Source organism: Lytechinus variegatus, chromosome 5 (genome assembly GCF_018143015.1).
Source record: "Lytechinus variegatus isolate NC3 chromosome 5, Lvar_3.0, whole genome shotgun sequence".
NCBI classification, from domain to species: Eukaryota; Metazoa; Echinodermata; class Echinoidea; order Temnopleuroida; family Toxopneustidae; genus Lytechinus; species Lytechinus variegatus.
In genome coordinates, this window is record NC_054744.1 from 48,130,182 (window position 1) to 48,155,891 (window position 25,710).

A 25,710-nucleotide genomic window follows, 5' to 3' on the forward strand; every position below is an offset into this window, starting at 1 on the left:
ACATTAACCATTGTTTTTACTGGGATCTTGCAAGAAATATTCCACTGGATCCATGGGGGGGGGGGTGAATAAAGCATATGTTGTGTGCAACTGGGAAGATCATAGAAAGTCTGTCCACTATGAGCATGATTAGGATGTTTATGAAAAGTGGGGCATTTGTGCATTATTTTGTCAAGATGAGCTAACAATAATTAGTATAATCACTCCCCGTATTTTGTGATATTTTTCCCCAATCATAACCCATGCCAAGGAATATTTGGCGATAACAGCCTCGCGGAACGACGCGTGACGAAATATAGGTCTAAATATTAATGAATATCTCCTCTGAAAGATAACCGATCATATTCTGAATGTTTTTTGTGGAGCGATGTTACCATTTCATTATTACGCAATATACATTATATCACATATTCCAATAAAATCATCACTATTTTCATATCTTTCAACTTTCACCATAACAAAATATAGAATACACTGATGTCATATATAACATAAACAACAACAACACATTTTGAATGAATAAACTCAATATTATAGTTATGGAAATAAATAATCTACATGAGAATGATAGTTCCATCTACTACATAACGTTTTTAATGCTTGTAATGCTAAAAAACCTATCAACAGCGTGACATAGACATTAAATAGTTTGAAGATATAATGCACAGTTTGCATTTGTCTTAAAACATGATAGTGAAATTTAATTTAATTCTTCCATCGTGTGTTCGAATCCCAGCGCGGTCTAGCGTCCTTTGGCAAGGCGTTAATCCACACTTTGCCACTCTCGACTCAGGTGCTAAATGGGTACCCGGTAGGATGCGAAAGACGTATGTTTGATTTTGCCAGCGCCATAATGTGGCTGCGATGAATGCAAGGAATGCTCCCAAGGGAGTGGAAATTGTGCACTTTTCGTGCTTGATTGAAATTCATCCAATGACCGGGGTAATAGCTGTAACGCGCTTTAGGACATTCTGGGAAAAGCGCTTTATAAAAATTGGCTATTAATATTATTATCTCCTAAATTGAATTTGTTACACATTGGTTATAGAATCTCTATCTGTCTATTGAGCAATCCCAGAATGGTCTTTATAATATAGTTTTGTCAAATTATTACTTTATGAGCATAAATCGGACTTCGATATAATACAACAATAGAAAGAAGAGATTTATACAGAAAAGATAGACTTGTGTGACGTAGATTTCTTACTTGTCAAAAATTAAATTGACATAAACTAGCATTGATTTATTCTTATATTCAAGAAGAATAATTATCCAGGGAGACAACTACTAAACAAAACATATATACAAATGAGCAAGCATAATGCAAGAAAAGGAATATAAAAATATTTTATTAATATCATACAAAAGATAAACCTACAGATTGCCACAACCGTCAAGATTCAATTCTGTTCAGTATAGCCATTGGCAATGATTTCTGTGTCGCTTACTTTTATGTTTCTAATCAAGGTGTCATTCCTATAAATAATTTGGCTTATCATAAAACGAAAGTAAAGGAAAACCACACCTTACCTCGTATTATACTTTATAAATTGTGAATCTTTGTCATTCTAATCGTTTATAAGTTGTAAGTTTTTCACAGTGTTCCAATAAATATGATAAAACAAAAACTATTTGAGCATAGTCATGACCGTACCCAGAAATATTTTGTTCGGGGGCAGGACGAGTCAGAGTAAACTTTTTTTCGAAAACCTTAGAAGCGAGGGAGCGAAGCGGCCGAGCTTGTCATTGGAGCGTTCATTGCATTTTGTATAGAGCTTGTAGAGTGAAACTAAAGGACTTCAGTCAAACTTTTGTTGAATTTTGTGGAAATTTTCAGAGAAAATGTAAGTTATCACAATTTATGGGGGGGGGGCAACTGCCCCCTTGGTCCCCGCTGCACATGGTCATGTACCTAGTTTTCGTTTTGCATGATGTCTTCACGTTGAAACTTGTTAGATTGATATGGAATTGGGTACTTCAGATGGATGTAACCAAAGATATTTCTCTTCTCTTGTCTTGTTCCTTTCATCAATAATGGTACCGATTCTTTTCAGCTCAGCACGGAATCTGAAGACATAATAGAAATTATGTTTAACATTGGTAGTTTCATATATTTCCTCTTTTTTCTTAACGAGACCCATAAAAAATGCAAGAACAAATGTTGAAACAGATATCTATGGACGTACTAAAAAACAAATAATCATTACAATTTTATACAAGCAATTAACTTCGGAAGTACAGTCTTCCAAGTACACAATATGAGCACTTAAAGCATGGTTAGTGGTTTGTTTTTGACATCAACAACTTCATCATGTCAATAAATGCGATCTTGTTCTAAACAACGATCACACTTGTTGAAAATATACATATGGAAGTTGAGCGTAAATAACAAGGAGCGTTGTGGCCCAGTGGATTAGTCTTCTGACTTTGAAACAGAGGGTTGTGGGTTCGAATCCCAGCCATAGCATGATTTCTTTCAGCAAAAAATTCATCCACATTGTGCTGCACTTAACCCAGGTGAGATGAATGGGTACATGGAAGGAATCTATATTTCTTGAAATGCCACCGCGCTGTAAAAGGCTGCGGGGCTAAAGCCAGGGTAATGATATCCAATCCTTTGGAAGCGGACGTTATGACATAATTGCCCGAATTCAGAACGGTGGTTTTTCAAAACCATGGTTTTAAAATGAAACCACCTTTGTGAATTCGGGCCAATGTGATATGCGCTATTCCAGGGCCTGTTGTACAAAGAGTTACGATTGATCCGATCAATCGCAACTATGGACGGCCAGCAACGTAAACATCTATTATGCATGTTTGTTCAAAATATTTTCTAGCTATGATGTATGTTCATGCATTCATCATGTTCATTGTTTTCTTGAAATTCACTGTGTTTCTCTTTCCATAAGGACATTGTGCAATTTTTTCGTAGAAAAAATAATCACACTGGTGGATTTCCATAGAGTTACGATTGATCGGATCAATCGTAACTCTTTGTACAACAGGGCTCAGAACTGCGTTATTATTTTTATTGTTATTATTCAATGAGTAACGAGAGGGTATAAGAGTTACTAATCTAGCAGCAAAATAAATTTACTGATGAGACGCCGTGACGATTAGTCACCTTTTATGCGCTAAGAGCTATCAATTTATTGATATGATAAAAGGAGATCCCCAAAAAACAGATTTTAAAGAAGGTGATTACAAATATCTTACCTATCCAATGCTTCGAGGTCTGCGGGATAATACATGTACTGAAGCTCGAAGTCTCCTATTGGATTGTTATCACGTGTGCTAAGCAGTTTGGTGATAGACATGGTCTGTAAAGTTTGTTTCTTGCTGGCTAACTTGTCGATGATATCCTTTTCACATAATGCAGTCTAATAATACGAAAATGTAAAAAATGTAGATCAGTTATTTAGGTAAAGCACGTAGATGAAAGGATACGTTCACACACCCACCCAACCCCACACGCGTATAGCTTGGATTTTTGATACGTCTGAATGGTGCAGTCTTCGTGAGTTATTGAAAACTCACATGCGTTATTAAAATGAGATTATTTTTTTCATCCATTATTTTACAAAATAAGCTGTTTTATGATGCAAGCTGAAAAACTGGGAGATGTAGACCTTAAAAATGTAAGCACTGCCTGACATTTAAGAAAATCACGAAGTCATACGTAAACGTAAACGTTTTTACTAACGTAAATGAATTATGCGAATGCAAAGCTTAATTCTTTGAAGATTAAGACCTAAGACCTGGACAATTAAAACAATTTTTTTATGATGCGAGGATGTATCGAAAACATAACTCTTACCTTGTCCTGCGGTGGTTTGCCATTTAACCAAGCTGGGTAGGCTGGAGGGAATCCGAAATTATCATACTGACCAAAATTCACAGCGGCATGACCAGCGCTGAGCAAGAATATCAAGTCAGTGACAACCATAGTGATCTCCTTTGACGTCTTTAATTGTCCTCCGTTTGGAAATCCCTTTAGAAAATACAAAGAAAATCGTTTTTGTATTTGATTATTCAATAAGAAAAATGAAGGATAAAGGAGATGCAAGTATATCATTTACTGAATATTATCTCAAAATCTATCAGAAAACGAGATATTCATAATTTCGCCCCCTTGCAACTTTTCATGAATTTTGTCCCATACGGCATCATGTCATGTCTTCTCGAAATGTGTGGCTCATTATACGTAACTGCTAACATCAGTTGTAATTCTAAATTAACTAACTCTTTAAATAAATATGGTGTTGTTTTTGCTAATTGAGTTTTGTTGGCTTTCATATTTACGCCATCTACGTTCGGATTTCAGTTGGTGTATTGAGTTTGTGCATTTGGTGTATTGCTGCATTGAGTTTATTCATAAACTAAGTTAAATTCAAAAAGGGCACTACAGGATTTCCACCGAAGATCGAAAGAGAAGCAAAGTGGAAATAAAAGCAGAATACCTTTATTCCAGCTGTGATTTCCCCGTCACTCTTTGGTTGACCACCCAAGAACCACGCCCATTCTTGAAGTTCATAATCATCAGAAATCTTCTGGGGGGTATCTGATTAAAAAAGATAAACAGTGTGTCCAACAAACATGACAAAAGGTGTGTTGTGATTATAGGCTTGAGACTATAGGCAATAATAAATATAGCTCTTCTATGGTTTAAGACCAAAGTCACCAAATACTCTCACTGTTAAAAAAAAAAAGATTTTACAGGAAAAAAATAATATTTTGCAGAAAGCAATAACAGAATCATTCTGTAAATTGATAAAACGGGATTTTGTCTGCAATTTAATAGAACAGGTCTCTTTAAAAAAGGGGAAAGGATGTTTCATTTCAGGAAATTTGTAAGGTTCCATACACCAAATACCAATTTCCTGTAATTTTACATGATTAATTAAAGATTACAGGTGTTCTCGAGACTCTGCTGCAGGAACTTTTTTATTTTAAGGATAAATTTTCTAACAGTGCATGCAGTGAATCATTTACACAGGCATATTACAAAGGCATATGATAAATGATTTGTGCAGAGATCTATGTTTTAATCCGAATGCACACTCATTTCGAGATTAATAAAAGATTATAAATATAACAAAACAAAATGCAAATCTTTATGAGGGATCCCTTTTACGGCATTTAAACTCATTAATAGATGTTCTGGAACTTGTTTTTGACATAATAAAAATATCAAATTTTCAATGCACTTTTTTGGTGCGAAACCTACATATTATTTTGGATAACAAAACATAGGATTGCTGACCCAGCATCGTAAGAACGTTTGTAAATTACGGTAATGAGGTTACATCGATGATGGGGCAGTATCTTATTTGTCTTCTCGTCGTAAAAAAGATCATCGGCCTCAGCTTCAAGTGAGGCTGGCTAGGGAATGTAATAATGATGCGGGGCTATCTGTGCCAAAAACAATAAACCTTTGAGCTGAATTAATCAAATTATAGCATAATGTTGCAAAACGTGTATAAATTTGCATAATCAATCAATCAATCATGAATAAATAAATAAATATAAAAAATTTTCACGAATGATACACATTTTGTATGCAGGATTTTGCATTATTCACAATCGATGACAATAAAATCGAATATTTGAAAAGAATTTTGTAGAAATGAGATAGCAAATGTTTTCACTCCCTCCCCATCCATCTTTTGTTTTTGTTTTTTATTGTTTCCTTCTGTGATAATGTATTTGCTTTAAACTATGTACAAAGCGGTCGACATTCTTAAGGATTCTAGCTCTTTTTGTCAATTCCCATAAAACCGTTTGTTATTTAGTTGTATTTATTATTTCTTACCTTTAATTGTTTTTAATATTCTCTTGTTTATGTACTTGTGTTTTTTTATGGTGAATGAAATAAATGAACTTGATAATTTCGAATGTTTATGAAAAAAATTAGGGCCTTGTCTTACCATAATGATGTCCCACCACCTCTTCCACATAGCTGTGTATTGCTCTGTGTAGGAGTATGGCGTCATCACGATAGTGGTAGTTGGGTAAAACCTCAGGATCAGAGACTCCTCTCTCTTCAAGGTCAGCGTGGAGAGAGCCCTCTACGTTCAACCGCCAAGTTGCAGAAGCACGTTTGACGATTTCCGCCATGCCAATCCTTCCTATGTTCATATTTTCATCAGCAAAACCGCCCTCTCCAATCAAATCAGACATGGCCTTACTAAAATGATATTTTAAAAAATGAGCATAATTCATCCATTGTTAAAACCTGAAATCTGATCCGAGACCCAGCAATCAAAATTAAATATTTTTAGAGAAAAAATCTGCATACACAACATGGTTTTATTCAGCAAGTATAAAACTTTGTAAATATAGCTTATTTTACGTTCTATATTATAAAGTACAGCATAATTTTGTAAATTCGTTACATATCAACATTTGACTTCGAAAAGGATAAATTTTATTTATTTTGAAGACAGACATCTTTCCTCATTTGTAATTTACCCTTTCTTGTATTTCTTTTGGTTCTCTTTATACTTTTATGTATTGCTCTCTATAAGCGCCTTGAGCTATTAATCAAAATGAAAAAGACGCTATATAAATCATATGTGTTATTATTAAGTCATTATTGTTTTATTAATACTTGTATCAACGACATAAAGGTAATGAGAATAAACTAAAGTTTTATCAGAATCTGCAATTTGATTGCATATAGCTGTTTTTAGAAATATATATTCTACCTTAATTTGGTTTTAAATTATATTTCTTTAAAGACACGATTCTTACCTATTGATGGCTAGAAGATACAAGAAGTGAGGAGCAAGAAGACGAAATAGAGGATGAGACTGAGATAGGTAACGATGCGTTGCTATGACAACTGATTCACCGAAGAGATGTGTGAATCCAAGATGACTAGCTGACTCATGAACCGATGAATCAGCCAAGTTGAAGTAACATTTTGCCATTAGCCAAGTATATTCGGGATCCGTCGGATAAAACACCTGTGTGTGTCATTTAAGAGACAATTTTAGTGTTTGTCGCTAGTTAACTATTAGCCAATCAGACTGTAGGATTTCAGTAGCTTTTAACTGTTATTGCAAATTTGTTATTATAAATAGTTTATGAAACGTGCCCCTGTTCTTGCCATCAATTGCTTGCACGTTTCAGCACGTTTCAGCACGTAACAGCTTCTTACTGGAACACCACACCGGAACCTGTTTCGTCATCGCCTGATTGCTTATACCCGAACTATTGTTCTAAATCGACTGCTAACATGGTATACTGCATGTCATCTAACGATAACGTAGCCCTGAGAATCAAGGGTACTGGGGATGCTGAATCACCCCAAGAATTTTCTGGGGGAGCTCACAATCCTTGAAATTAGGTTGGTAAGCTCAAATGACCTGACCCAAATCTACTCCAATTGAGAAAGAAAACCTTGTTTTTGTTTTGCTTGTGTTTTTTATCTGATAAATATCCCCTTCATTTTTTTTTAGTGCAAACCACTTTTTGTTGCTTGTTTGTCTTTTTTTTAACGAAATCTCCTTTAATTTGGATTAAAAACCCTTTTTGAGGGTGGGCTGCTTTTTAACATACCAGCATCCCTTTAAAAAATCATCCAGGCCCCTGGTTGTAACCCAATGCCTCCGTGTAACATATGTTATCAAAAATTGTTAAACTGTCGCAATTTGAATTCTTTCTCATTTTAGTCAATCAGCAATATCTAATGAAATATTGTTTTTTTCATCATTAAACGGAAAAATGTTCCTTTTATTTCGCTGAAAAGAAGATGTAATACCTAACAAGTAAATATACAAGTCAGGTATACACCAGGTGGATATTTCATAAAGCTGTTCGTGAGTTATAAACGACTTTACGAACGACTGGTGACCCTATCCTGGGAGCTCAATCAACTCTAATTAAAATTAGGATTACATAATTTACAACAATATGGTTCAACAATCGCGCGACTCGAAAGTCGAATTGGTTTGGTTTGGTTTTATTTACCGTATAAAAATCACAATAAAATACATTGCACAAGATATGATATTAAATATAAATAGATAAACATGCACATAAAAATATACGGATGGATCACTCTATTCAGAGCCATTGATATAATGGCTCTGTTCTTCCTCGAGGTCCAGTGGTCGAATCGTGCGTAACTTACGACTAGCTTAAATACCCCCCCCCCCCAGTTTAATAGTTTGGGCGCCCAAAGAGGTGTTCTCTTGCTCGTACTCATTAAAATTATTTAAATGTTTACTGCAAATTAATTAAACTCATTCTTTGAAAATATGAAGCGGAATATGGACAAATACCGGATTATCTGGTGCTGGGTCTTGATTGATCTGAATTGCAATTGGCATCAAATATTTCTCCTTGTTGACGAAGAAAAGGGCTAAAGGAGCACATATCTAAAATAAAATTTAAAAAATCAAAGATGAGAATATAAGCCATTTGTTTTCAAAAGTACGTTCAAGAATTTGAAAGTAATGTGAGGGCTTTCCCAAGTCAAAGTGTGGCTTAGAATATATACTCCAGAATAATTCACATTAAGAAAGCTATAATCACATGATTTCCAAATTAATCAGTCTGAATGGATTAATGTTTGAAAAAAAGATTTTCATCGAATCAGCAAGCAAAAATTATAATTGCACTTGTTCCAGGAGGATTCAAGACATATCATGTTCCATGTTTGATAAGTTTCAAAGCAAAACAAACATTTTAAACATGAAAAATTTCCTAAATTCACAAAATTATTACGATTAAATAAATGGTGTGTGATACTTATTTAATGTCATTGTTTTCCTCATTTGCTTACGACCTGTGTTCTGCAGATAAGAAATTAAGAATCAAATTATGAAATTAAGTGAAGAATTTTAATTTATCTTATGAAACTTTATAGAAACTGCTTTTTGGTAATTCTAATCAATTTATCATTGGGATGGAATTATAAATTAAGACATACCTCTCTGTTTTCCGTACAAGGTAAACCTTGAAGAAAATTATAGTCTATTATGAAGAGACGTTTTTGATCGATAGCATCTTGAATTGTAAATCCTTCGATCAGGGGTTCGAGCTCTTTCTCATCCACGGCAAAACTTTATGGAGGGAAAAAAGGAAGGAGAAACGATTTTTCCTTAATAATTTGTTTATTATGTGTCTGGAATACGAAAACCGAACAGAATCTACGTACTTAAGATACAAACTTAAAATAAAATCTTATTTTTAAGTGAGGAGAGTTCGTGTTATACAATGTAACTAATGCGTTTTATTATGACTCTTGGAAACATGCAGCCTTTCATAATGATTGAAATATGATGTCAAATTTTGCTATTGATCACAAACCCCGTGACTGTTAAATGGAAACATTCGGGAAACATTTTTTTATGTTCCTTATTCCGGTAGATTATTGCGGGAAGGATTTGTAAAGAGTACCAAAATCTATTATTCATTATTTAAGTGAACCTGTATTATCTCAAAGCGTTGCACATCGGGGATGTTGGTGGGTATTTCAGGATGAAAAGAGAAACAGAAAGGTGGTTTTGGCACCTTATTCACCAAGACAAGTTCTATCACTGTTGCAGTTGGGTGCAGATTTAAAAAGTTTTTATCTTCCTTTTATTTTAGTGAGTATAAACATTCAAAAGGGAATGGGGATCAGAATATTACTTCACTGGTATTGAAGTACACCGTCGAATCATTGCTGGGTTGCACCCCGCCAGTCTCTGGTTGCCGAATTCTTTGTCTGACCTCCAACACTGCACTCCCTTCAATATCAAGATTTGAAGAAAACAAGAAATCGAGATTGATTTCCTCACACATTTGTCTTAAAACTCATTGTAGTAATCTGAGGAAGTAAAACTCCACTGAATGTATTGGTGTTCAACTAATTTAAGCGTGAAAAATTATTGTTCGAAAATGACAAATTTTGGTCAAACTTGTATAACTGCATAACTGCATGAAGTCGAAAATTTGATCGACAAGGGTTTGCCAAGATTATGACGAATCGTTGGTCGAGATATTGAACAAATGTTCAAAGTTTCATTTCTCCCTAATTATGAGGATTTAACATTGTAGTTCAGTTAAGTTGATCATTGTCAATACTGTAACAATTAAATACTTTATAATTCAAAATAATGAGAAAAGGAGAGTAGTAAGTAAAAAACATCACTGACGTTCTCGTTATCATATCAATGAGTTGTGCATATATCATTGTGTGAAAAATAAGCAAAATTTGAAAATATCATCATTTTCAGCATTATGATTCTTTGATTTTCTCTGTTGATTCAAATCGACATTTTTCCTGACGCGGACTTGACCTTAAAATAGAATGATAAAAGTTCCACCAAATACTTGGTCATAATCGAGGGTTTATCAAGTTACCACATTGAGCTAGTTTTACCAATAAATTTATTTGGTTTGCCCAGCAAAATAATACACAAAGAATCCCAAATTCGTTTTCAGTATACTCGGTTTTTATTTTTGTCTTATCATTAATGCCAGACATGCTGACATCAAATCAAAGAGCCTGACCCCTACCCACACCGCTCACCATCGGTACTGGGAAGTGAGGTTCTCGATAGATTTCCTCTATCTCTTTCAACGATGTCCAGTTATCTAAGGTGATATCCAACAGCGCCGCTTCTCTAAGGAGCTTCACTCCATTTGCAAGAAGCTGAAACTGGAACAAAATGAGAAATTCTAAATTAGGCCTGTTCAACTCACTCTGTCATTTCAAACATGAAAATTGAACCTTTGCAACGAAAGTATTCAACCATTTAAACTAAAATTGTTGCGCATTTTACGAAGTAAATGCTACTCCTCGGAGACTCCCTTTTCTATCGCAGAATAAATGAATTGGGTCCGCACATTAAGAAGAGTGACAATTTTTACAAAAATTATAATATACACCAAGAGAGATATTTCTGGGAATTCAGACACCGAGGCACATTTACACTACCGCCCACAATTATGATAAACCGATGTCATTGCGGTACTTTGATCAAAGAGATATCACCTCTGCTGAGTCAGTTTCACAAGACTATAATTGCGGATCAGGTCTCCTCCAACCTGCGACCTAGACACGCAATTTATTCATTTGAAAATCTACTTAGTCATAGTGACCTTTTTTTTAATCCACGTCATGATGGTGAAACTTAATACCACACCCTCCCTTCAAATTTAAAAATGTAACTCATATTTTTGAAGGGACATTTTGGATCCATAATAACCCAAAATAAAATTTTGTAATTTTTCAAAACACTTACTGTTGATCTGATGGTGAAGTTTTCGTCAGGAGGAAGGTCCTTGTACTGAAAGATAAAAATCAAGAAGGAATAAGTCATCAGTATTTTTGTTATTCGGTTCTTTTTTGTCAGATCATCTGGGCAATCAAAATAAATGATGATACATACCAAGCTTACAAAATTATTTTATATTCGGTGTATGGTTTTAGAAATACAGCAGGGATGGGTAATGAGTGAGTCACAGAAAGTGGATCGAACACTTCAGAATTTTCTTGAAATCAAGCAAAAATTTAAATGTTCTCAACCAACGAAAATACAAAATTGCCTTTAGAATTTGTATCACTACGCTATACTGGTACATGTCCCTATTACTGTTATGCACCTATATCTCTTGGACTTTGTAGTAATGAATTGTTTTTATTTTCTTTATTCATTTCAGTTTTGTTCAAATTTTTAATAATAAATAACATGAATAATGAGAACACAAATGGAAATTGACTAAAAACCTGAAAAATGATAACGAATAAAAACGAAATATAGTCAAAATTGCAATATTATGTCATAAGAAATAAGGTTAACGGAACATGATTGTGAAAGGTGTGGTCTAAAATACAATCAATACTGAAAAATTCACAATAATCATTTTAAAGTTTTCATAAAATAAAAAAAGTCAATGGACGTATCGGTCATCAGTGATGTAACCTTCAAGTGATTTTCCTATTATTTTTGTGTCCTTTTTTGCGAAATGGATTAAATTGAATGACTTACGGTGAGCGTGCCAGTCATTTGATTGATGATCGGGACATAAAGATCCTTCTTTCTCTGTAGTTCGTTCTGTCTCTGAGCTTTGTTCTCGTCATCCTGTGGGAGAACAGTATCGTATTCCTTCAATTTGATAGGAGGGTTCGGATTCACCCAGCGATCAACTGGAAACGTGTGTTCCTTCTTGGTCTTGGTGTTCACAATTTGAATAAATTCACAAAACCAGGCTGCCCCTAGCCCTACATTGTTCCGAGACAGCTCTATGCAGACGGGATATCCAAAGCTATTCTCCAGACCAACCTGTATCTTGTCCATGTGACCAGTTCGCAAGTCATCATGAAAGATTCTATCGAGCTTGAATTGACGAGAACGATGTCCCTTGTCGTTGTAAAACGCAACAGAGACTGTGGCGTCTGTTCCCATACCAAATCGGTCACCCGTTTTGACGTACAAGGTGTGTTTGGTGGTCGCCCTGGAAATTCCGGTTCCCATGCTGATGATCAGTGATGACGGTATTGTTCAAAGATAGTATGGCTGTTAAAATATAAACATAGGCAAGCAAACTACATCAAATAGTAATGATAACATGATTGTGGTGATGAACTGATGATGATAATGATGATGATGATGATGACGGTGATGATGATGATGATGGTGGTGCTGTTGGTGGTGGTGATGATAATGATGATGGTGATGATGATGATGATGATGATAATGATGATGATGATGATGATGATGATGATGATGGTGGTGGTGCTGTTGGTGGTGGTGATGATGATGATGATGGTGATGATGATAACGAGGATGATGATGATGAGGAGGAGGTGGAGGATGATGATGATGATGGTGATGATGATGACGAGGATGATGAGGATGATGATGATGAGAATGATGAGGACGGTGATGATGATGATGGTGGTGGTGGTGGTGGTGGTGATGATGATGGTGATGATGGTAGTGGTGGTGGTGATTTTGGTGATAATGGTGATTTTGATGATCATGATGATGATTATGATGAAGATGATGATGGTGAAGAGGACGATGATGATGAGGAGGATGATGGAGATGATGATGATGAGGAGGAGGAGGATGATGGTGATGAGGATAATGGTGAGGATGATGATGGTGATGATGAGGGTGGTGATGGTGACAGTGGTGGGGATCGATGGCGATACTCATGGTAATTATCACTGGCATTCCCTGTCAGGGAGGCAAAATGACATTAGAAGACTAACAAATATTAACTTAAAGGTCAAGTCCACCCCAGAAAAATGTTGATTTGAATCAATAGAGAAAAATCAGACAAGCACAATGCTGAAAATTTCATCAAAATCGGATGTAAAATAAGAAAGCTATGACATTTCAAAGTTTCGCTTATTTTCAACAAAATAGTTATATGAACGAGCCACTTACATCCAAATGAGAGTGTTGATGACATCACTCACTCACTATTTCTTTTGTTTTTTTATTGTTTGAATAATACAATATTTCAATTTTTACGAACTTGACGATTAGGACCTCCTTGCCTGAAGCATAAAATATTAAAATAATGGAATTCCATGTGTTCAGGGAGGAATGAAACTTCATTTCACATGACAATGACGAGAAAATAAAAATATTTCATATTTCATATAATAAATTACAAAAGAAATAGTGAGTGAGTGATGTCATCAACTCTCATTTGGATGTAACTGGCTCGTTCATATAACTATTTTGTTGAAAATAAGCGAAACTTTAAAATGCCATAACTTTTTTATTTTACATCCGATTTTTATGAAATTTTCAGTGTTATGCTTGTTGAAATTTTCTCTTTTTATTCAAATCCAGTTTTTGTTGGGGTGGACTTGTCCTTTAAGTTTGTTTCAAAAGGGGGAATAGCATCCACCATTGTCGGTTTTAATTGTGACCTCACTTTCCACAAACGACACCTATTAGTGCCAAAGAATTTACTACATTTTACGGTAAAATTTGGCATATTAAAACCTATATCACAGTCGTTATATATGGTCGGGTATAGCAATGAAACGGATAAGTTCACCATTCAAGGTGCACCGTAATATCGTACGCGAGGGAGCGTACCATTTTTATTACTCTGCAAACAGAGGAATGAAGCATGCTAAAAATCTTTTTGGGGGGCTGAACTTTTGGCTTTATAAATAAAAAAAGAAAGTTTTATTTGGTCAGCTCTCTAGAAAATATTTGTATGCAAGCGAAGTATCATTTGCAAACTTGCTTTCAATATTGTACTTCAAAAATTTGTTTCTACAAATTGCTTGATTCCCCCAAAATCCTATATTATTACGAGTGAGCGTAGCAAACGTTGAAAAGCAAATTGAAAATTTGTTTGAAATCTAGTTGTACAAATCATGAACCAAGAGTAGTATAGGTCCATGTACGAATGTAGGATAGTAGAATGAAACTCAGCCCGATAACACGGATAAGCAAATCCCAAGCAATCAAGTATGATAGATCCTTTTGACCAATAAATTGCTACTATAGTTCGAAAACCGGAAGCGTTCTTTCCATTTCTTCGAATAAGATTTTCCCTTTTCAGTTCAGTATTTGAAAAAGAAAAATGATAAGCTTGCATTCTTTTGATTATTAAGATTTGTATCCTATTCGCAATTCACATGGGACGTAAAATATTAGGTCAGTATATTAAAGAATAATCATCTCGCATTCGCATATTTAGGTTTTGCTTTGTCGCTACGCTCCCTCGCGTGAAAATGTGTTTTTTGGTCGCTTTATTTTATGAGGGTAGCCTATCAGTTATAAAAACTGCTCAACCAAGGGGCCCTGTGTCAACATGAATTAAAAACAACAAAACAATTATACATACAATAGTCAACAAAATAACATAATAATCAAAAATTAAAAACAACAAAACAATTATACATACAATAGTCAACAAAATAACATAATAATCAAGGAGAAAAAAATATTACAAAAAGAAATGAAAATCACTAATAGACTAAAAAAAAAACATTAAGTATTCATGGGAATCTTAAAAACATATCTGTGTGATTTGCAGTATCTTTAATGAATCTAGTGAGTTTCCTAATCAGAGTTTTTATATGGAGGAGAATGACATTGCAATCCCCTTCAATGCTTTACCATATAGTAATTACTGTATAGTATACTACATGTTTACCCACTCCAATAAACCTGTGAATAACATAACCTCTTACGTGTCTTAGATCAACACTTTGACCATTTTTCATATAGACAAAAAGCAGGAAGAAAATTGATAGAATGATTGTATGCCAATGGAATAGTTCGAGAATATTACGAAGTTTCGATCCAAAAGTGAAAAAATACCTATCACATAATCTCTTAATCTAAATATGAAGATTTCTCACAGGTACATGTTCTAGAAAATGGAAGAGATACCACATAATATAACTGTTTTTAAGTATTAAATGAAAACTAAATGTATAAATGTCATAATTTTCTTATTTTATATCCGTTTTTTGATGTTATTATCACAGTGTTATGCTTTAGTTGGGGTGGACTTGTCTTTTAATGTGACAGGACGCTGCGACAGTAGTCTGAATCAGGGCCCTTGGAACGTTTTTTTTTTAATGGGAGTTCTGATGTAAATTAGACCCCAAAAAGGGTTTTACACTACAAAATGAAAAGTTTAGGTTATTTTGGTCGAGAGAAATTTAACAAGAATAAATAAATAAATAAATAAATAGATAAATAAATAAATAAATAAATGAATAAATAAATGAATAAATAAATACATAAATAAATAAATAAATAAAGGGGTTCACACTACAAAATGAAGGATCTTTTAATCCAAATAAAGTTGACAATCCAAAATAAAAAAGGGGGAAGGTCATTTCGGTTACATTTCTCCATTTTTAACACCTTTATGTCACAAGACCCTGACACAACTGTATAACTTAGAATGAACCATTGATTTTGTATCAACCATAAGAGCTTAATATAAATATGATGCGCATAGTAAAGTATTTCACGAAACTGTTTAAAAATAAGAATCTCAATAATTTTCTTTATCTAGTACTGTCTCTAAAAATACTGTTTACTAAATTTAATGTTCCGTGACGGTATGTGTTAGAGAATGTGTGTATTGTTCGTGGGTTTTTTTTCGCTGTCCTGTTTTTCTTCTTTTAATCTCACACTGGTCTGACATAATCCTAATTGACTTTTAATAGTTTTTATTTCTTTATACTATACCATACTGTTACTTAGATCTCTATCTCTACTGATTCGATTATTTATTTTTATCCTGCATAAATTATTCATGTGTATGTTGAATAAATAAGCAAATAAATAAATTATTAATAAGTACGATTATTTTATGAAGTGGCAGTATACTTTAAATGTCATGATTTTTATTGTTGGAATGTGGAAATAAAAAATACAATAAAGTAAAATAAAATAATATTTGTTAATAGTTTCCTTAAAAATAGTATTCAATTCAAGTTCACTGTTTTAATATTGAAAGTATGTCCATGCTGAATAACTCTAATGATTCAACTTATACGCTATTCAAATGAAAAGTGTATGCCCGGACTAAGTAAAATTGTCAAGGCATTACCACATTTCTTTGCGCCTTTACTATTACTTTTTTATCCAAAAAAAGATGCAAAAGCAAAAAAAAACACCAAACAAATTGTTACTACTTACGTAATCAGTAAAGATCTCGTCTGTGAAATGAAATTGATTTCTAGACCCCAGAAAGCAGTTGCATGACTGAAGTTATGATGATTATAGTTTTACTATCGATTTTCGCATATGAAAGCAACAGTACTCACAACCATCAGCTTAAAAAGTTTAATTCCCTTTGCTGAAAATTGAAAATACCTTGACGCTGCAGACATAGACGATTGAAGACTACGCTTCTTGCTCAGATCCAATGAGATCCACCTACATCTGATTATTGTGAGTCTATAGATCTAAACGTTTGTGGTTATATTTTGTTCAGATAATCAGTAGCTTTTATAGTCTTATACACCTATTACGCGACGATACATCTATTCCTCTGACTCGTTTCAGTCTTTTTCAACATGTTCAAGGATTTTTGTGTTTACAGCCGTTCCTGGAACTCTCTAAAAATCAAATGAGAAAAAACACGTAACGCCTATACAGTAGTTCCTCCGAAATGACAACGTTGCAACAAAGTTTCTGTTGGACGAAGACGATGCCTATAATCGGAAATGATCTGGTTTGTTTCGTATAAACACTATAGATGCTGGGTACGCGAAACCGGGAAAGAACGTGCCAGTCTCAGAAGTAGGCCTATCCGCGGACCTGAGGGGGGCAGGGGCAAAGTGACTCATGACAACCCCCCCCCCCCCTTTCTTAATGAAAAAAAGATATTCCTAATCCGATTGGGTTTCCCCGATACTGTTCATAAGGATTATTACATAAAGATATGAAAATTAGACGCACACTCATCCATTCTGCAGGCTTTTTATTTTTTCCGCAGTCATATATTACTTGAATGATACAGAATTTTGAATAATGTAGAATCCAGTCAGGAGCAATCATCCTGGTGGCTCAGTCATCATGTTATATACAAAACACACAACTTTGAAGCTCACTCGCTGCGTTCGCTCGTATTAGAGGAAGTCGTTAGACAGGGTATCTGAATTTAAAATGAAAAATAACATTGCACTACTGGTGATCCTTTCTTGGGCGGGAGCAGCAATGCACATAGTGACAATTCGGAGTATTTCATATCCCACAAGAAAGGGTCACCTGTCGGTCGAATTATTTGTGTGTAACGTACGAAAAGCTTTCTGAAACAACCCCTGAAAACATTTCCTTATAATACCTCAATCATTTAAAATAAGAAAAAAGTCTGTTTATTTAGAGAAGGGCCTGTATTTGTTTTACTGACTTCCTGTTGTATAGAATTAAACGGAATTGACAAGATCTTGGTGCATGTTTGATGGCTCACGAAGTACATATCATTGCCAAATGGAGTGGTAAAAATGAAACATTTTTTTACGACTTCCAGAAGAAGCATCGAAAGGGTTCCATTTCCGGAAGAGTAATTAATGTTAATCCCAATTTACTTTCACTATCAATTTTAGAGTAGACAGAGTAGTTCAGGCACCAATAAGGTGACCACGGGCGTACAGATTGAGGGAATGGGGGCAATAACCCCCCCCCCCCATAGGAGGAAATAAAAGGGAAAGGGGGCAAATCTGATACTATGTATATTTTTGTTTAGAAACGTTTGAATTTTTTCCACAGTCGGTTCGCTCGCTCGCGACTTTCAGAAATTTTGCTCCAATCTAGTCAGGCCCCCTCAAAATTGTTGGCTCATTATGCCACTGAACTTGACCAAATATTTTCCTTTGCGTATAAGTTGTACAACTTACTCGACGGAAAAAATATATTTCTTATATTTTGTGACTTTGTATAACGTTTATTGATTTTGTTCAATTCTTTTTTTTCCAGAATAGAAACTGTTAAGATTCTTTTGCTATGTCACGACATTCACTTCCTTGAAAGTATAAATATGACAACAATATCTGAAGAAAAGTAAACTCTTGATTTCGTCAGAACAAGCAGAAAGATCGCTACAAATATGTGGGTGATTATGAAATGTGTAAAAAAAAACAATCACTGGCGTACTGAAATAGCGGTCTTGTTGGGCGATTGCCTCCTTAAACGTTCCTCTGCCAATCATGAGTGATCTGATGAACTCAAAATGATGGCATTTTTTTACCATGAAATTTCGGTTACACTTCGTAATTCCGAAGGTTCGTAATTCCGAAACAGGTAAATTGCGTTCGTTAATCCGAAAACGTAAAAGCGTTCAATAATCCGAACATTTGTGGCGTTATTACGAAGGTTCGATAATCCGAAAACGAAATAAGGTTCGTTGTTTCGAAGGTTCGTTAGTCCGAAAACGAAATAACGTTCGTTAATCATTTCGTTTTCGGACTCACGAACCTTCGGAATTACGAACCTTCGGAAATACGAACCTTCGGAATTACGAACCTTCGGAAATACGAACCTTCGGAATATCCGAACCCTTCGGAATAACGAAGCTTCGAAATTACGAATGTATGCGGAAATTTCGATCATTCTTCATCAGACAAGAATTGGAGCTTATTTTGCTGCCCCTGTCATATATTCTGGTGAATCATAACAGTAACTAGGCGTGAAAATGGTGTAGTTCAAATTCTCTGTATATTATTTGATATCTTGTGTATTATCTGATCTGATATCTGATATGCCACTCAAGCTCAGGTTTTGCTATCTGATAATAGCATAACGCTGTTTATTCAAATACATAAACATTTCATATTGACTGGATATCATAAATGCACATGGAAACAAATACTCTTTATTACTGGGTTCTTGTTTTAATAGGTAATGCATCTAAACATAATATATTGCCATTTTATACCGATTTTATTTTTTTGTATATTTGTAAACCCCGACTAGTGAGGAGAACAACATAAACTAGTTTTTCTTTTCGTCATCCTCAGGCACTAGTCGGTGGTTAATTTCTTCCTCTTGTCCATATTCTTTTGCCTGAAAATATAACAAACAAAAAATAAATTTCATTTGATATTTAAGTGGACTTTTAGTTTTAATTTGAAAATTGTAAATTAAATCAACCACCCATATTATGCTCTGTGAGCAGGGGAGCGAAGCGTGCTAGCTTAATTTCTGCTGAACTTTGCTATGATAAACATACATTAAAGGCATTATTGGTCAGAGATCTAAACAATATTCACATAGGCACTTTTACAATTCAATTCAATTCAATTCTTTATTCCATTTCCATTCAAAACATAATACAAAATAATATAAAGTAATACAAATCAAATATAATTTTACAGATGAGCATTTTTACTTCGTAAAACAAACAACAACAAAAACAGTATAATATAGACATGATAGAGTATAAATGGAAATGAGGGGGTCCACTAAAAAGCAAAGCTTGTAAATTGTGGATCCCTCTTGGAAATGAAGAAAATATAGTCGACTTATATGCGTATATAAAGGAAAGAAAAAAAAAAGAAGGAAGAAAAAAGTCGAAATCATATTGATGTAAACATAATTACTGAACAAAATAATTAAAGCAATTCACACAAAGAGGTCTTCGCTGTGAAGGATATATTGCGCAAGACAGAAGAAAAAGCAGAAAGAGAGAGGGGATGACAGGACATAGAAGACAAGACAAAACAAGAGACAGGACAGTACAAGACAAGACAAGATAATGACAAAATAAGTATTTTTTTGTAAAGGAGGAAAAGTCAGAAGGTTGTTGTTTTCTAACAACAACCCTCCGATCGTATTTTAGAAACTGGTTTCTACCGATTTTTTGTCCCAAACAACTTTAATTCCATTAGCAGTGAACCGAACAAAGCAAAACAACTTTTATATCCTTATTATCTTTCCATTAATATAAAATACTAAACCATAGGATATCAACTTGAAATTGGATATCCTTTGCTCTTTCTATAATTCATTCATTGAAAATGTTTTGTGATTGAGTACAGCTAACAAGATAATTTTTTCCTGATTTCATCTGGCTCCATGATGCTAAACATGCTGAAAGTAAATATATTACTTATCTGCTAGACAAAACTTTATTTTGTTCCATTGTCTTACACCACATAATATCTTATTTCTCTATTAATTTGTGTTCCTTATTTCAATCTCATAATTGTCTGTCATTGACATAAAAAAGATTGCTATTTTGATAGTAATATATAGGCCTACATTTCACAGAAGAGGTTGTCCTTTCACTTACAATAAAATAATGCCTTGCTTCCTCATTTGGTTTCCGACCTATTCTTCTTTTCTTAAAGGACAAGTCCACCCCAACAAAAAGTTGATTTGAATAAAAAGATAAAAATCCAAAAAGCACAACACTGAAAATTTGATCAAAATCGGATGTAAAATAAGAAAGTTATGACATTTTAAAATTTCTCTTGATTTCGCAAAGCAATTATATGGCTGGTATGCAAATGAGGAGATTATGACGTCATCCACTCACTATTTCTGTTGTATTTTATTATATGAAATATTCTAATTTTCTCCTCATTGTCAAGTGATACAACGATTAATTCCTCCCTGAACATGTGGAATTAGCATATTTTGATACTATATGGTTCAGTCAAGTTGGTCCTTATTGTCAAATCTATAAAAAAATTAAATATTGCATAATTCAAACAATAAAAAAAACAGATAGTGAGTGGATGACGTCATAGTCTCCTCATTTGCGTACCAGCCAGGATGTGCATACAATTGTTTTGTGAAAAATAAGCGAAACTTTAAAATGTCATAACTTTCTTATTTTACATCCGATTTTGATGAAATTTTCATCACTATGTTAGTTTGATTTTTTCTATTATTTTATTCATTTTCATGGGGTGGACTTGACCTTAATCACCGATTAAGAATAATCCAAATGAATTTATTTGTACATCTCATATTATATATAAAAGAATATATCATTTCCGTGTTTTGTTTCCTTATTGGCCTAATTTTCTTTCTGTGTTCACCAACTTAGATTATCAGAGTGATTTAATTTTACACATTTCCAATTAAAGATAATCAGTTGCGTATCTAGTGCATGGTGCGTACTTGCATTGGAAATGTTGGAAAGAGCCGCACAAACACAAAAGTGAAAGAAATGGGAATAATTATATAGAGGATTTCGCCCCCCCCCCCCCCCCTCCTTGAAGGTGAATTCAATGAATGAGAATGCTGTTAAAGACCATACATGTACATTTTGTAAAGCTTCCTTTTGGTTTGCTTTTGTTTTCATCCTTCTATCTCTCTCTCTCTCTCTCTTCCTTCCTTCCTCAAATTCCTTTTTTCTTTATTCTTTCTTTATTTCTTTATTCTTTCTTTATTTCTTTCTGTAATTTCTTTCTTTATTTCTTTCTTTCTCTCTTTCTTTCTTTCTTTCTTTCTTTCTTTATTTCTTTCTTTATTTCTTTCTTTATTTCTTTCTTTATTTCTTTCTTTCATTTTTTCTTTCTTTCTTCCTTCCTTCCTTCCTTCCTTCCTTCTATCTATCTATCTTTCTTTCCCTTTTCTCTTTCTCTTCTCTCCCGTTTTGGTTTTTTTCCTCCCTTCTTTTTTTGCCCCTTACATCATAAATCATTCCCTTCAACCTTCTCGTATACTATCTTTTAAGCAAATTTTGAAACTTCTGCAATTACTTATTGAAATAAAATACCATCATAAAATGACATTGATTTTGAAATTTTGAGAGGAGAACCCCGGAACCATTCGCATTTTATACATTGTAGACGGTATTAGACTATTGCACGTTTTCTGCGCATTTTTTATTCAAGCCAACTCGCAATACTTTGGGCACTGATAGTTTAAAAACGAGCACATGGACCCCATGTTTTTTACTTCCCTACTACTCCTTTGCAATGCATTCCTCTACATTTTTTCCGAATTTGATGAAAATGACATGGATTTTGAATAAAGTGCAGCTTAAACTATACTCTTTTTAAAGTTTCTAGTACATTCATGTCTTTTTGAAGATTTGGGGTTTTTTTTGGAAGTTTATGCACCATTCTTGTCAAATGAGGGCGCTGCTGACTCCAAAGAGATTATAGTTTTGCTAATTAATAGACATTTTCCTTATTTGGTATCCACAATAATCTACTTAGTTACATATCCTGACATTTTGATGCGATATCGACAGAGAAAAGATGATATAAACTCATTTGGTGAATTTGTGGGGTCTAAGAGGGGCACAATAATTATCTTGATTGCGCAACATTTAATACGGCGACTTTGAAATCTCGTAGAAAACATGATAAGCACAATTGAATCTACATTTTTTTTGCATTTTCATAATGCATAGATACCAAAGTAACTCTCTGCAAAATTTGGTGAAAATGACATGGACTTCATTTTAACAGTGGAACATCCTTTAAGGGGTGTCGTTGTTTCTTCAGTTTTGGACGCGGGCTGTTATGGGTATCAACACCTATTTTTTTTTAGAGAAAAAGGTGGTTTTGAAAGACTGCACAATAGTCAATCGCGGGGTTAAACGTATTTAGTGTAGTAGTAGGCCTTTGTTTTGTTTTTCCAAAGTTTTTTTTTAAGACTAGATCTAGCCAAACGTGTTTAGGGTATGTTTTTCCCCAAAACGTTTTCTCCAGGGTCGTATTCTGACGACAATTTGTTTAAGGGTCAAAATGTGTAAATAAAGCCCGCGAAAAACTTGTTTAGGGGGTTATTTTGCATACAAAGAAAAAAAAATCGTTTAGGGTGTGTTTGAAAATGACTTGGTCACGCATGTGTTTGTACAGCAATACATTCGACTACCCCCCCCCCCCCCAGTTATCCTAGCAAATATATACATTTTTTTCATGATTGTAGTGTTTTTTACACCCTTATTACGTAACGTGCCCTATCTTAAAAAAGAGATCTTTTTTACATTTTTTTTTTGGGGGGGTTCACCCGTGGTATCCACTCGTCAATAAAAGAGGCCCCGGGGTTGATATACACTAACACTGGACATCATAGACCTAGACAGACTAAACCAAGGAGATATACCGACCGACATAATTAACATATGATACAGACGAATATACCGGTAATTAATAAAAAACTCGGAATAGAGGTATATATATTGTATTGCATTGTATTGTATTGTATTTTTGTATTTTGTCTATACAGGCGTATCCCGCCACAAGCCTCAGCTTTTAGGGTATACGCCTTCTTCCTTAAACCCATGTAGGCCTATATATTTATATTTTTTTAAAACAATATATCGATTTATGTACGAAATTATGTTTACGAAAAATGTAATGACAGGGAAGAAAATAAATGTTTTATTTGAAATTTGATATCACATAGCCCTAGGTCGAGATAGAATAATGCTTACCTGTTAACAGCAAAGGAGCCAGATACTTTTTCCAGGTGGCACTTGAAAAGCCTACACAGTGAGTCCATCAGTGAGTCCACCAATGGCCGATAGGAGGTCAATAAATGCGAAGGTTACAAACTGGCCGTTCAATAAATGACAAAAGCAATGGTAGCCAAAGCCTTGGCGTCCATGATTACTATGGTTACCATTTATATATATGCATATACACTCGTTTTCCAGGTCAAATATCCATTGGCTGGAACTAATCATCAGCGGTTGGTTTATATATCCATGTAGATGAGTAATTATATGCGGTTCAAAATGTCCAGGTAGATTTTAAATGTTATAAAAAGCCGCATGGAATGTCCAGCTAGAGCAGGTTGACCTATTTAATAAGCAGAGCGTGCAGTTAGTTTGAGCATGGACCTACTAGCAGACTAGGTCCATGTCCATGGTTTGAGCATACGCGGGAGACATAGAATGATAATACAAATGTCCTTGTCTTTGAAAAATGTCGCATTTTAATCCATTCCAGTGTCTTTTTTTGGTGCAGTTCCTTGATTATTAACATTGTAGATCTATTAAATTGAACCCAATGCTTTTTTGAAACAATAAGCTATATTTTTCATTATCTGTTTATAGAACAAGTCCATTTTTCTTTATTCTAAAAATCACAAGCCATGTAATCTGTGTACTGTATATCATAATTGTCTGTATGAATTCTTTATAGGCATACTGTTTCAGTGGGGGGGGGGGGGTGGGCCAGGCTCAACATTCAAAAATCGCGATCAGATTGTCATTTCACGTTTTGGTACACAGTTTTTGAAAAAAAGGTGGGGGGCTACCCCCCCCCCCCCCCCCCGTTTCCGCGGGCCAATGTCTGATATCCACTTTCTTCGCCTCTTTCCTCTTTTATCTTTCTTACGCATATAATTTTGATTTTATGTTTTCAAAATAGTTTATTGTCTTTAGAACTCTTAAAAGATTACTTTTGTCTGTATTGATATCTTGGAATAGATTGAGGAGAAAATACTCTACAACTGACATGTAGAAGTACTGTGGTACACTGAAGAAAAGCCACACGTAAGCTCTAAACTACTCAAACCCCTTAATTGATTCCACTCTATGTTAAATTTAAATATTTTAGAGCCCAATCGTTTTGTCACATCTGCCGGAATTCCAGGGGCCTCGTCTATATATTATGTAGATGCTGCCTTTAATAAGCGTTCTTTTCCAGATGAGGGCTTCATTTAGACGATATTCTAAATATATATTGTCAAAACAAAATAAAGGGTTGGGCAACTTCGACAGGCCACCGTCATGTACACGAACTTATTTTATGCGATATAAAACAATGCCTTCTATGTTTGTTTGTTTTTTCCAAGAGGAAAACGTAAAGAGTCTTTACGGTGAGTAGTAGAAATGCATCTTTCTTCCGATTGGGCTCTAAAAATATTTGAATTCAACATAGAGTGGAATCAATAAAGGGGTTTGAGTATCTGTTCTTCAATGTACCACAGCTCTTCTACATGTCAATGGTAAAGTATTTTCTCCTCAATCTATTCCACGATGTCAATACAAACAAAAGTAATCTTTTAACATGTTTAAGAGATCTAAAGACAATAAACTATTTTTTAATACATAAAACCAAAAGTGGAAAGGTTATCCTTGGCATGATCCTGTTTGGTTATAGCCTTTATTGTGCTAGAGCATTATTACGAACGGCAGAACAGCAATAATAATAACAATAATAATGATTAGAATAATTATAATGATATTAAAAAAAATTATGATAATATTAATAATGATGAATGTAAATATAAGAATATAGAAGTTGCTTTATTATAAAAAAAAACGCAATTTGCATATGGATGTTTTCACTAATAT

The 25,710-nt window shown here is 34.3% G+C and overlaps 1 protein-coding gene across 1 annotated transcript; it reads right to left on the reverse strand.

Moving 5' to 3' along the window:
• Positions 1 to 1,067: 1,067 nt before the first annotated feature.
• On the reverse strand, positions 1,068 to 24,061 carry LOC121416340 (allene oxide synthase-lipoxygenase protein-like). Its single transcript, XM_041609907.1, has 13 exons — positions 23,842 to 24,061; positions 11,988 to 12,515; positions 11,241 to 11,285; positions 10,526 to 10,654; positions 9,643 to 9,740; positions 8,939 to 9,071; positions 8,289 to 8,384; positions 6,754 to 6,968; positions 5,928 to 6,187; positions 4,461 to 4,561; positions 3,818 to 3,991; positions 3,217 to 3,380; positions 1,068 to 2,067 (listed from the first exon to the last, which is right to left on the reverse strand). Exons 2-13 carry the CDS (start codon positions 12,471 to 12,473, stop codon positions 1,953 to 1,955), a joined length of 2,016 nt encoding a protein of 671 aa, XP_041465841.1. The 5' UTR covers positions 12,474 to 12,515; positions 23,842 to 24,061; the 3' UTR covers positions 1,068 to 1,952.
• Positions 24,062 to 25,710: the final 1,649 nt, after the last annotated feature.

Excerpts from the sequence above, each read along its gene's own strand:
- LOC121416340 (XM_041609907.1), bottom strand. The coding sequence starts at position 12,473 with ATGGGAACCGGAATTTCCAGGGCGACCACCAAACACACCTTGTACGTC. Across the intron at positions 11,286-11,987 it reads AAATGACTGGCACGCTCACC|TACAAGGACCTTCCTCCTGA; the intron begins GTAAGTCATTCA and ends TTTATCTTTCAG. Across the intron at positions 2,068-3,216 it reads GACCTCGAAGCATTGGATAG|ATTCCGTGCTGAGCTGAAAA; the intron begins GTAAGATATTTG and ends TTATGTCTTCAG.